The sequence below is a fragment of the Ctenopharyngodon idella genome, chromosome 10 (genome assembly GCF_019924925.1).
Source record: "Ctenopharyngodon idella isolate HZGC_01 chromosome 10, HZGC01, whole genome shotgun sequence".
Classification (NCBI taxonomy): domain Eukaryota; kingdom Metazoa; phylum Chordata; class Actinopteri; order Cypriniformes; family Xenocyprididae; genus Ctenopharyngodon; species Ctenopharyngodon idella.
In genome coordinates this window covers 47,254,788-47,266,895 of record NC_067229.1, presented here as the reverse complement: position 1 = coordinate 47,266,895, position 12,108 = coordinate 47,254,788, and the positions used below count along the sequence as shown (strand labels likewise).

General features: G+C 36.0%; 1 protein-coding gene across 1 annotated transcript in view; it reads right to left on the bottom strand.

The window, feature by feature from the left end:
• The window catches only part of LOC127520960 (myosin-IIIb), a 42,009-nt gene that overhangs the window by 3,537 nt on the left and 26,364 nt on the right, over positions 1 to 12,108 (bottom strand). Inside the window, exons 14-28 of the mRNA XM_051909724.1 lie at positions 11,889 to 12,002; positions 11,557 to 11,668; positions 10,884 to 10,927; positions 10,588 to 10,650; positions 10,151 to 10,270; positions 8,563 to 8,648; positions 8,430 to 8,477; positions 7,499 to 7,546; positions 7,060 to 7,151; positions 6,540 to 6,707; positions 6,323 to 6,453; positions 4,513 to 4,712; positions 4,336 to 4,425; positions 3,911 to 4,076; positions 3,490 to 3,828 (exon numbers count right to left, since the gene is read on the bottom strand). Of these exons, the coding sequence (XP_051765684.1) occupies positions 3,490 to 3,828; positions 3,911 to 4,076; positions 4,336 to 4,425; positions 4,513 to 4,712; positions 6,323 to 6,453; positions 6,540 to 6,707; positions 7,060 to 7,151; positions 7,499 to 7,546; positions 8,430 to 8,477; positions 8,563 to 8,648; positions 10,151 to 10,270; positions 10,588 to 10,650; positions 10,884 to 10,927; positions 11,557 to 11,668; positions 11,889 to 12,002 (1,821 nt within the window). The remainder of the gene's footprint in view (positions 1 to 3,489; positions 3,829 to 3,910; positions 4,077 to 4,335; positions 4,426 to 4,512; positions 4,713 to 6,322; positions 6,454 to 6,539; positions 6,708 to 7,059; positions 7,152 to 7,498; positions 7,547 to 8,429; positions 8,478 to 8,562; positions 8,649 to 10,150; positions 10,271 to 10,587; positions 10,651 to 10,883; positions 10,928 to 11,556; positions 11,669 to 11,888; positions 12,003 to 12,108) is intronic.

Here is a 12,108-nt window from a genome sequence, read left to right as displayed (position 1 = left end):
TGAAGGGGCCTGCCAATTCAATAACACGTGGCTTCAGCTCGTGAATTTAAGAGAACCAAGTTACAGGGAACCAGCTCTAACCCAAATAGCTATGGGAAGCTAACTGCGACCTGCGCTAGGCTACACATTCCAACAGGCAATGTACCCTAAATATTTGCGACTAAAGGGAACCAAACAAAGCCAACATGGTCTAAGGGAGGCTAATACAAGCCTACTACCTCAAACAGACACGTGGCAGGGCCTGCGGCAGCGTAAATCTGTGAAAATATGTGAGCATATTATGATCAGTTAAACAGCATTGTAAAAACAACTGCTAACTAGAAGGAGGCTGAGTATCATAAGGCCTACAATCTGAGTTATATGCAATATAGCTGTTAACAAGATCACCAAAAAGGGAGCTAATAGATACCAACTTTCCTCAAAAAAGTGGCTCTAACTACCCTGAGTATGCAATCCAACAGGTGATGCAATCCAACGTCAACTCAAACTTTATAAATACAAAACATCAAGTGGCTCAGAAGAAAATCATTTCCTTTAGCATGAAATTTCTAGAAAGTGGGGCCTAGCTCACACCTGCATAACTTACCTACGCGAAGATAAGGGCCTACCACCTGGGAAACAGCATCAAGGAGTCAAAAACAGTCTACAACCTAGCTGTTAAACTCACAATTGCACCTACACAAGCAAGGGGATAATTGGGCATACGGCCTAAACAACTCCCTCGGGAGGAAGCCAGAACTAGGAACTACACATCTTGAAAGGATAGTAAATACGTATGGGGTTACTTCATATACCACACATCACCTAGCTCTAGCCTGGCCGCTAAGCTATAGGCCTATATACTACAACAGGCTCATAACAAAAGCCTGATCTTCACTTCCAAATCTCATGATGAGAGAAATAAAGCGAAGCTCAAAGCCTAAAATGTCAGGCGGCCGGAGACATATAAACTGAAGTAATGAGTGCCAACTCAAACTATACTGAAAAATAGCCGAGAGGCTACTCATATATAGAGAAAAAACTAAGCAGCAGCCATTTTGTGGCCTGCTCAGTCAGTCTCAACACTCCAGTTTTGCCTAAAAAAACCCCTAAATAGTTTACATTTTACTGTTACATGTTCAGGAAATTTATACAGGAACAACACAAGGTCAAACATTTAAATAATTAAATCAGACCTTGTCTTACCTTCCTGTGGCTCGAAGACCAAAGACTCCTCCTTCACTTATTTGAAATGGGAAGGATGAAATCCATGGTTCTAGAAGCCCAAAGAACCCTTTCACTATCAAGCCAGAAGGCGAGCCTTCAGAAAAATTTCATCATGGGCCCGGCCGTCAGCCTGACTGTTCAAAGGTGTCGTCCTGAACATGCACAGTAATTAAAAACGCCCAGGAGGCCGAGGAAGAGGGGCGAAGGCAGATGTAGAATTACCTTCGCCAAGAGAGGGGATCGATCAGCGGCGTTGCTGGCGCCAGGTGATCAATCACCTCCCTTAAGTCCATCTTCCTCTTCCGCTTCTGCGACTTGCTCCGAGGTGGAGGAGGCGCTCGAGTGGCGACACTAGACTTCTGGCCCTGCCTCTGAGCCTCGGCTCGAGACAGGCCAGGGCCTCCCGGCTGTCTGGGCCCAGGATCGGACCTGAGCGGTATGCAATTTTTGTATGCTGCTGAGCGCACCTTCGCCTCCCTGAACTTTCTGTTTCAACGGAGCCGCCGAAAAGTTCAGTTGACGAAACCGGGGCATCGAGGAGAGAGCCCTTCTCTTGCTCCCCGATGTCCACCATGTTCAGCCACAGATGCCTCTCCGTGGCCACCATGGCCGCCATCGATCTCCCAATCAAGGCGGCCGTCTGCTTGGTGGCCCGGAGAGCGAGATCTGTGGTGCGGCGCAGCTCAGCCACCGCATCAGGAGACAAACCCTGCCCCTGATCCAGGTCCTTCAGCAGGTCAGCCTGGTAGGCTTGCAACACCGCCATAGTGTGCAAAGCCGCGCCAGCCTGACCTGCAACAGCATATGCTCTGCCGGAGGTTGAGAGACTGTGACACCTCTCTCAAACTTGGCAGCGAGCTCCACCTGCGAGCCCCATGAGTGCAGCTGCCGCTCTGCCTCGGCACGAGCAGGGCCGGACCCACCAGGCGCAGATGTTGACGCCTCTTCCCTTGAGAAGAGGGCCAGGCGGGAACGGAGCGTTCTCATGGGAAAACGCTCACAACTCTCACAGACAGCGCCCTCAAGCACTGTCCGTGCGTGTTCTTCTCCCAGACAGCGTACGCATAGGGTGTGCGGATCCTCCGGAGTCAAAAATCTCGGGCATGGATCTGCACACTTCCTAAAACGTTTCTCTTTGTCCTCAGACATAATCAGAGATGTACTCACAAGTATAGCAGAGTTATACACGACAGTGGCAAGACACAGACAGTCCCGAAAGACGATGAGATAATGACTGCTTCCCCAGGTGCACCTTTTATACTTCCGGGTCGCGCCGTATGACGTCATAGGCTGTCGCCGGCCAATAGGCATTGGAGTTATTGGATAGTTGGCTTTCAGACACCGAGTCACGTGACGTTCCCCATAGCGTTTGCAAACGCAGAGTAGAAGTTCACTTTCGAAAGGGAACTCAAAATATTTAAAATATAGTAGTATATCAATGGTACTAAAATAATATATGTTGTTTATTAAATTATTAAATTATAAACAAAACTATGTAGACATTAAAAAAAACAATCAACTAAAATAAATAAATTAAAAAGAATAAATAAAAATAAATAAATAAAATAATAGAAATGACAAAAACAACGACTAAAACTAACAAAAATTAAAATAAAAGAAATGAGCAAAATTAAGTCTAATTCAAAACATTAAATATAATAGTATATCAATGGTACTAAAATAACATTTTGTTTAATAAATTATTAAACAAAAATAATTATACTTTTGCATATTAGATTTTGCATATTATAATTAATCATTACAAATATATACTATTTATTTATATTTATTCAAACTATATATATATATATTTTGCATATTATAATTGATTGATATAATTGATTATAATTTTTATAATTTTATTGATTATAATTTTTGCACATTATAATTGATTATTGATTATAATATTATTGTTAATCTATACTAATTATTTCTATTTATTCATATGTATTCATTATTATTATTTATATAATTAGATGATATATTACAATTATCAATATTATTATATATTTTATTTATTGTTATTTATATATATAAATTACTATTTCTAATATTATTTATAATAAAAATATTAAACACAGAGAGAGAGAGAGAGAGAGAGAATTTTTTTTTTTACGTTTCCTTTTTGCCCAAAAGGTTGCAGATGTTAAAATAGCTTATTTTTTCTCCTAGTCTAAGCTTGAGGTTTATTTATATACAATAATAAACCCACCCTGAGAAATATTCACTTGAGTAAAAAAGTGACAGCTATCCCCGGTCTATATATCTTCTGTGTCTTTGTACCTGTTGGATCTGCTGGATTTCCCTCATGGCCAGTCGTATGGATGGGTAGAGTCGAGGGAACGGCCTGCTCTCATGGGTTGAATCGTCATCCTTGTGCTCCATCTGTGCGGCGTCGACCCGTCTGCGTCGGTCAGATATGCGTTTGAGCACTGGTGGTTTGTGGGACTCAACGTTTGTTTTTCCTCCTGGTGGCAGGAAGAGTCTCTGCATCTGTAAGTGCACTTTATTTGAATCCGTGTCCATGTCCTGATGCGCCTCCTCAGCAGGACACACAGCACTGCTCTCCACCGATGATATAAAAGCTTTGAGCTCCTCATAGTCTGGCTCCTGATCACACCTCTGTAGACACACAAACCACACTCCCTCTTTATACCAAACTAAACAGTTGTGAAAACCCTTAAACGAAGAGAAGAACACTCACCTGACCACAGGGCACCGTGAGCAGCTCCATGAAGGGCTTGATGCCCACCTGAGTGTGGTACTGGACCAGGTCTGTGAGAGAGGAATGAGCCCGGTCCTCCCCGAGAATCACATACTTCCCATTGGTCTGCATCTCCACCATGTAGTGACGGCAGCGATCCGCACCCCTGTTACAGAGAACCAGCACCAGCACACGTTTTAAGTAAATAAATAAAAATAAATTAAATTAAATTAAACACACAACAACAATAATATAAAAACATATATATTTGAATATTAATAATATTAATAATAAAATACAGTAAAATGCATAGCTTTTAATATAAATAATAATAATAATAATAATAATAATAATAATAATTATTATTATTATTATTATTATTATTATTATTATTATTATTATTATTATTAGCATGTAGCATGTACCTGAAGGTCAGAGTGTAACCCTCCCGGCTTTCACCTACACGCACCAAGAAGCAGCCGAGAGGTTTGTTGATCAGGAGATCTTCTGCATGTCTGAGAAACCAAAGTTATAATCAGCACATAATAAATATATTCTCATTTTCACTACAGTAGGGAATTGATTGGACTATCCAAGCTGACCTGCGTGTGATCATGCCATGGAACCAGCTGGGGAAGATACCGTCTCTGGTCAGCTTACGGACCTGCGTCTCTCTGAACCAGCGGATGGTGTTGGACTTTTTCAGGTGTTTCTCTTTAATTCGTTCTTCATCTATCGGCTGAAGCATCAGAGACGCGTCCAGGTGAACGTTCTCATTCAGCGCGTTATCAAACGGAGTTCTCTGTACAGAAAATTTAATGAAAAATTAGATTTACAAAAATGAGTATGACACTTAAAGTCAGGGTTATTATAGCCATAAAACCATAAAAAACACTTTGGTTACTTAAAATAAAATAACAATTAACAAATAAAACTTTCTAGTTGCCAAGGCAACATTTCTAATTTTTTAGTTTAACTTAAAGAACTAAAATAAGTAAACTAAACTAAAACTGAAATAATAAAATCAATAAAAAAACTATATAGACATTTTCATTAAAAAAAAAAAAAAAAAAAAAGACAAAAACACAAAACTGGAGCCCCAGGCATATAATTTGTATATTATTATATCGTGCATACGATTGACTTAAAACGAGGGAACGAATTATTATATCGTGTGCACAATTTAGTAAAACAAGGGAACGAATTATTATATCGTGTGCACAATTTAGTAAAACAAGGGAACGAATTATATTGTGTGCACGAATTAGTAAAACGAGGGAACGAATTATATCGTGTGCACAATTTAGTAAAATGAGGGAACGAATTATATTGTGTGCACAATTTAGTAAAACGAGGGAACGAATTATTAAATCCTGCACACGATTTAGTAAAACAAGAGAACGAATTATTATATTGTGCGCACAATTTAGTAAAACAAGGGAACGAATTATTATATCGTGCGCGATTTAGTAAAATGAGGGAACGAATTATTATATTGTGTGCACAATTTAGTAAAACGAGGGAACGAATTATTAAATCCTGCACACGATTTAGTAAAACAAGGAAAAATTATTATATCATGCACACGATTTAGTAAAACAAATTATATTGTGCGCACATTTGAATAAAACGATGGAACAAATATCGTGCGCACAATTTACTTAAAACGAGGAAACGATTATATTGTGTGCATGATTTACTTAAAACGAGGGAACAAAATATTATATTGTGTGCACGATTTACTTAAAACAAGGGAACAAAATATTATATTGTGTGCACGATTTAGTGAAATGAGGGAACGAACTATTCTATTGTGCACACAATTTAGTAAAACGAATTATATCATGCGCGCAATTTAGTTGAACGAGGGAACAAATTATTAGATTGTGCGCACAATTTAGTAAAACGAGGGAAGGAATTATTATATCGAATGCACGATTTACTTGAAACAAGGGAACTAATTATATATATATATATATATTTATATATTTGTCCGCATGTCATATGAGGGGCTCTGTACAAAACAAACTTAAAAAAAATTTAAATGAACACTGAAAATATAAAAATAAAACCTAATTCAATATAATAGTATTTAGTAGTAGTATATCAATGATACTAAAATAACTGCTTAAAGTAAAGAAGAAATGGCATTGGCAATCCATTATTCCATCCATATTACTTTTGTAATGTGGCATATTACAAAACAAAACAAACAAAAAAGTACCATGTTTTAAAGTCAATTTTGCTTCAAGTCAACTTTAAACTTCAAATAGAGGGAGTGAAACATGATCAAGCTCTAATACCGACTAGAAATGTAACTTGGCACAGAAAGAATCTTTAAATTGGTGGGTTGAAGAGGTAATCTCATAATCCAGGTGTAGTATTTCACTGAATAAGCTACAGATGTCACACCTCAAAAAGCTTGCTGCGCGGCCGAGGTACAGGCGGCAGATGTGGTTCTTTCAGGATGCCACTCAGCAGCGAACGAGGCCTGGGCTCCGGCTTTTTCTTTCTCGGCAAGGGTACGGGTGGAGATGCTGGTCCTGCAAACACACACACAGAGACATGACTTTAACACACATGACTGTTTTCAGCCGCTTCAGTGCTGATGTCAGAGGACAGTCCTTACGCAGGTTCTCCTGCTCCACTTCCAGACGTCTCTTCCTCTCCTCCTCCAGCTGCTGTCGTCTCCTCTCCTCCTCCTCGTGCTCCTCTCTCTCCCGCTGAGCCTGCTGCTGCCGCCGTAACTCTGCTAGCAATGCCAGATATTTCCTTCTGCAGACCCTCGCCCGGTAATCTAAAGAACAAGATGTGATGTAGTCACAAAACCTTGACATTTCACAAAAATTCACTAAAAAAGTAAAATATAGCAAGAGCAGAATTCATTTAATATTGTGTGCTTGTTCATTCTCTGCCATTATTTACATATCCAGGTAAAAGACCTCTGGCAGTTCACATCTGAATCTTGCCGTTCATGTCTGTACTTGCGCTCGTGACACTCTTTTCATTAGTGTACTTCCCTGAGAGGTGATTTAGGTTTCAATAAAACAAAACAGTCAAACTAGGAGCCAAGACGTTTCATGTGGAGTCATGCGAGTTCCTCAATAATTTTATAGGGGCTTTAACAAACAAGTTTAATTGCTACTCACTTTTCTGAATGACAACCGCTGCTCGTCCCAGTCTCTCTAGAAGACGGGCCAACTCCTCCTGGTGCCAGTACTTAAAAAACAAACGCGACGATCTGAAAGAGCAACACAGGAGAACTGCTGTGACTTGCTCGATACATGAACCATTAAAGTATCTAATTTATTGGTTCGTATAATATTCTCACCAAATTTTCAAGCCAAATTAAAGTTAATGAAAACATGTTAGAGCCTGTGAAAGGTTTTACAAACCTAAAATGCTGGCAGGACTAACAAAAAAAAAAAAATGATTTTAACATTTTCTGAAGGAAATGTAAGTGATTAGGGGGTTTGTTGGAATTACCAACCATACATACGAACAATAATAATAGTGATGCTTGTGTTAAATGCCTCTAATAACATTTATAATAATTTTATATACTTCATGTAGACAGCTCAAACTTACCCACACTTCCAACCAGAGAGTTTAGTGCTGTTGAGGATCGACATACAACTAAAAGCAACAAAAGAAAAGAGATCCATTGTAGATGAAACCAAATGATCAAGTACATATCATCATAAAGAAAAAGGAGCACAAAGTCATTTTATGTTATTTATTAAATATTGTTTAAGACCTTACAGATTTTACACCTCTTCCTGCACTGTAATGAGAATCACATTGTCTTTTTTTTTTTATTGTGTATATTTTATATCGGAAACATTACTATGTAAAAAAGCTTTTCTGCTCATTAAGCCTGCATTTATTTGATCAAAAACTGTAATATTATGAAATATTATTACAATTTAAAATAATGGTTTTCTGTTTTAATATACTTTAAAAATGTAATTTATTCCTGCGATCAAAGCTGAATTTTCAGCATCATTACTCCAGTCTTCAGTGTCACATGATCCTTCGGAAATCATTCTAATATGATGATTTGATACTCCGTTATGATCAATGTTGGGAATAGTTGTGCTGCTTAAAAATTTTTTATAACCTGTGATACTTTTTTCAGGATTCTTTGATTAATGAAAAGTTAAAAGAGAACAGCATTTATTTGAAATAGAAAAAGTGCCAAAAACATTAAAAATAGTAATGTTTTCAAACTTTTGACCGGTACTGCGTGTGTGTGTGTGTGTACTGTGCAAAAATAAACTAAACTAAAACTAATTTCTGCTGGTCTTGAACTTTACACTAAGCAAGAATGTTTTTCAGCATTGTATGCATACTTTATTTTGTATGCATTCAGTCTGCAAGCAAAAGCAGCTGATAATAGGGAGCTTATTCCTCTCATGTGAGCGAACATCATTTAAACATTTGTCAAATGTACTATTATCTTCTTTAGGTAGAATTTTTGTGCTCCTTTAACACAACATGATGTATCTGCTGTTCAAACCTGCTCTTGTCCAACGGGAGATCCGGTTTCAGCAGCAGAATGTTGTACCTACGGGAAAGAAATCTGAGTCATGCTGCAGACAATCTGATGTAATGATGAACTGATAAAATGTTTCTCCTGCCAGCACACAAACCTCTCTGCAAACTCTGTGAAAGTCGGACGCCATGAGAAACCGTCCCGCCGGATTCGGATTGTTTCCATCAGGCCATTGTACCTCAGCTATAGTGGAGGAGGAGGCAGAAAAGCAGAACATAAATATGATGGATGGGACAACTGAGACTCTGAAAGGTACTATTAGGACACTTTTAAAGGGACAGTTCACCTAAAAATTAAAAAAAAGAAAAAGTTAATTCATTATTCACTCACGCTTATTCCGTTCCAAACCCATTGAAATTTTCATTCTTCCATGAACACAAAAGAAATCTTTTGAAAGAAACTTTAATTTTGCATACAACAAAAGCCATCAGGCTCCAAAAATAACCAAAAATATTATAGTATCAAAAGATATCACAAATGCAGTTAACTTGTGAGCTATACTGCAAAAATTAAGATTCTTCAAAAAATCTTCTTTTGTGTTTTATAGGAAACAAAGCAGCATACAGATTTGGAATGACAGGAAGGAAAGTAAATATTTCTTTTTTCTATTAAGCTCTTTATTTACATTGTACAGGAAAATTTATATTTAATATACATTTAAATATTACATTATTTATTTTATTTTATTATTAAATATTTTATTGGTTTAAATTACATTATATCATATTTTTTTTATTACTACATATGTAATAAATAAAAAATTACAATAAAATAATCACATATATATGAGATTTTATATATATATATATATATATATATATATATATATATATATATATATGTGTGTGTGTGTGTGTGTATATATATATATATAGCGAGAGAGAAAGAGAGAGATAAAAACGTGTTTTACCTTTTTATAGTATATTAATTTTTATATATTTTTAAAATAACATTTATAATGTATTCATTTTAATTTGTATTTATTTTAATTTATTATATTATTTATAAATAAAAATATTTATTATATTTATTTTATAAATTATTCTTTTAGGCTGCAAACTGCACTTTCACCATTTTACAGCAGGTGTCAGTGTAGTTTAAACAGTCCTGCACATGTACTGAATGAAACTGTAAAATTCAAGGCTGTGAATCATCTAACCATGTGACTTATTAGCTGTTTATGCATATACATAAATTACATAAGTTGTCTCGATCGGTGCATGTAAACAGGATGGTTCTTTGAGAACAGAAAAAAAAAATTGTTGCTAGTTGGTGGTTACTACTTAATACTACTATAACTAAGTAAACAAAACAACCTAGCAACGAGTAAGAAGCACCCTAGTAAAGTAGGAAAGTTTTTCTACTTTTATTTTCTCATATAAACTCATATTTTCTACTTTCAACTAGTATCTACATAATACAGAGCTTATAGTCAGTGTTAAAATCTGATCCAACAAGACAAGCGCTTAATACAGAGTTCAGTCCATATTGGCACACAAACCCAGTGGCTCCTCTATCATTAGAGGGATTTGGATTTAACTCCATCATAACAGCACTAAAAGGCTTCCAGGTTTTAGTACAGCAGAATGCATTTGGCTCCACTGTGGAAAATAAAAGGGGCCATAAACAGGGCCGAGCCCAGTGGAAACCTGATGATTGTGAAGTGACTCTGCAGTGACTCCTACCTGATCCATCACCAGTTTACTGTCCAGTTGATCGGGCTGTTTGCTTCGGTTGGGTTTGATGCACCGAACAAAGTGCGGACCGGCGGCAAACATCTTCTCCATAAGGACAGCCAAGGAATGCTGTAGGGAACAAAACACTTTAAGTTTTGCTTAATTAAGACAATCACAATGCAAAAATCTTAAATGGTCCAAGAATTAGGCTTCACTTCATTGTGGGGTGAAATATGAACTTCTTGACAGTTTTTTTGAGAGATTCATCAATATAATATTTCTTAAAAATGCAAAAAATAAATACATAGATGTGCATATTCAAGCGCACACACATTCAGGTGCATTTACATACATTTGATTCATTTGATTATAGGATGCCTCCAATAAACCAGCACATAAAACATGCACTATGATCATTTCTAAGCATGAACTGGAGCATAATTTACCTTGAATTGCGCACCAACGGACTGCTTCCTGGTCGAGTTGAAGTTGTCTTCTGCAACTTGTAGCTAAAATAGGCAGAATAAAAGAAACACACAGGTGAAACACTACATGCTGTAATCACTCTCTGCATTCATTATCACTGATCTCAAAGGTAAGACGAATTTGTCATTTTGTACAGCTACATATTTTCTTGAAATTCCAGCCTTTCAAGGTATTTGGGAAATACTACAACGTGTTTTAACAGGCACTCGTGAAGTAAGATGGTATGTCAAAAAATAAATCAAAATCTTAATTATACCTTGGCTTTCCTTGGCATTAGTGTGCCTGTTCGAGAAATTGTAGCTGAAAAAAAAAGAAGATTTTTTTAAATAAATAAAACATAACAATAGTAACAATGTTAATAATAATATTAATATAATAATATTTCTGTCTGTTCAAAACTGAAACTCACAACCAAATGCTTTTGTTTGTTATTTGCGATTTAAGTATCTAATCATCTGTGAATAATAAAATATAATAATAGCCATAATAATTAAATAAATACTGAAAATGACACACATGCATAGGAAAAAAACTGTTTTTAAATTTAAATTTATTTAAATTATATTAAATGATTATAATAATTATATATAATATTTATTATTATATGTATGTATGTGTATATATATATATAAATAAATAAATGAATCAAATGTAAATTCATTTATTGAATTCATTTAAAATCTAAATTCATTTATTAACTTGTGTTTTGCAAATATACAATATATTTGATTATATATGTGAATAAAAAAATAAAAATAAATAAATAAATAAAAATAAAAATAGATAAAAATAAAAACCGGATAAATAAAAATAAAGAAAATAAAAAATAGATAAATAAGTAAGTAATAGGTGATATAAATAAATTTAAAAAGATAAAAAAATATATATATAAAAAATATATATATATAAACATCTGAGTCAGTTCAGACCTGCGAACAAGACACTGAGGAGAGGAGTGACGCTGTTGATGAAGAGCTGGCGAATGTTGGCTGGTATCGTGTCTCGGTTTTTCTCAAGGAAACCACTTGCGTTGTATTGCACCTAAACAGACCACAAAAAATAACTTGATGCAGAAATAATGCACACATTATGAAGACACACACCCTCATTAATGCATCTCCTCAGGTAAAAACACACACAATCATTTAATTATTAACCAGCACAACAATAATACGGATTACATTCTCTGTTGACATCTAAATGAAGTCACTGATCAGGTGAATTGTCAGGTAATGATGATGACGTTGGTTTGCAGACTCACCTTTCCAGCGTAGTGCACAATAGTGAACAGTGGGGTGTGGTTTCGCACGACCTCAAAGTTTGGAGCCGTTTTAAATTTGCTGTTTAACTTGTCAACAAAGTCTCGGTCAGTGGCCTGCGGGTGCAAAAAGGAAATCTTATTACATATGTCATAAACAGCTGTGTTTTTAACTGCTATGCTTGAAATTCACTAGCCTCTCACAACAAATGCAGTCACATGA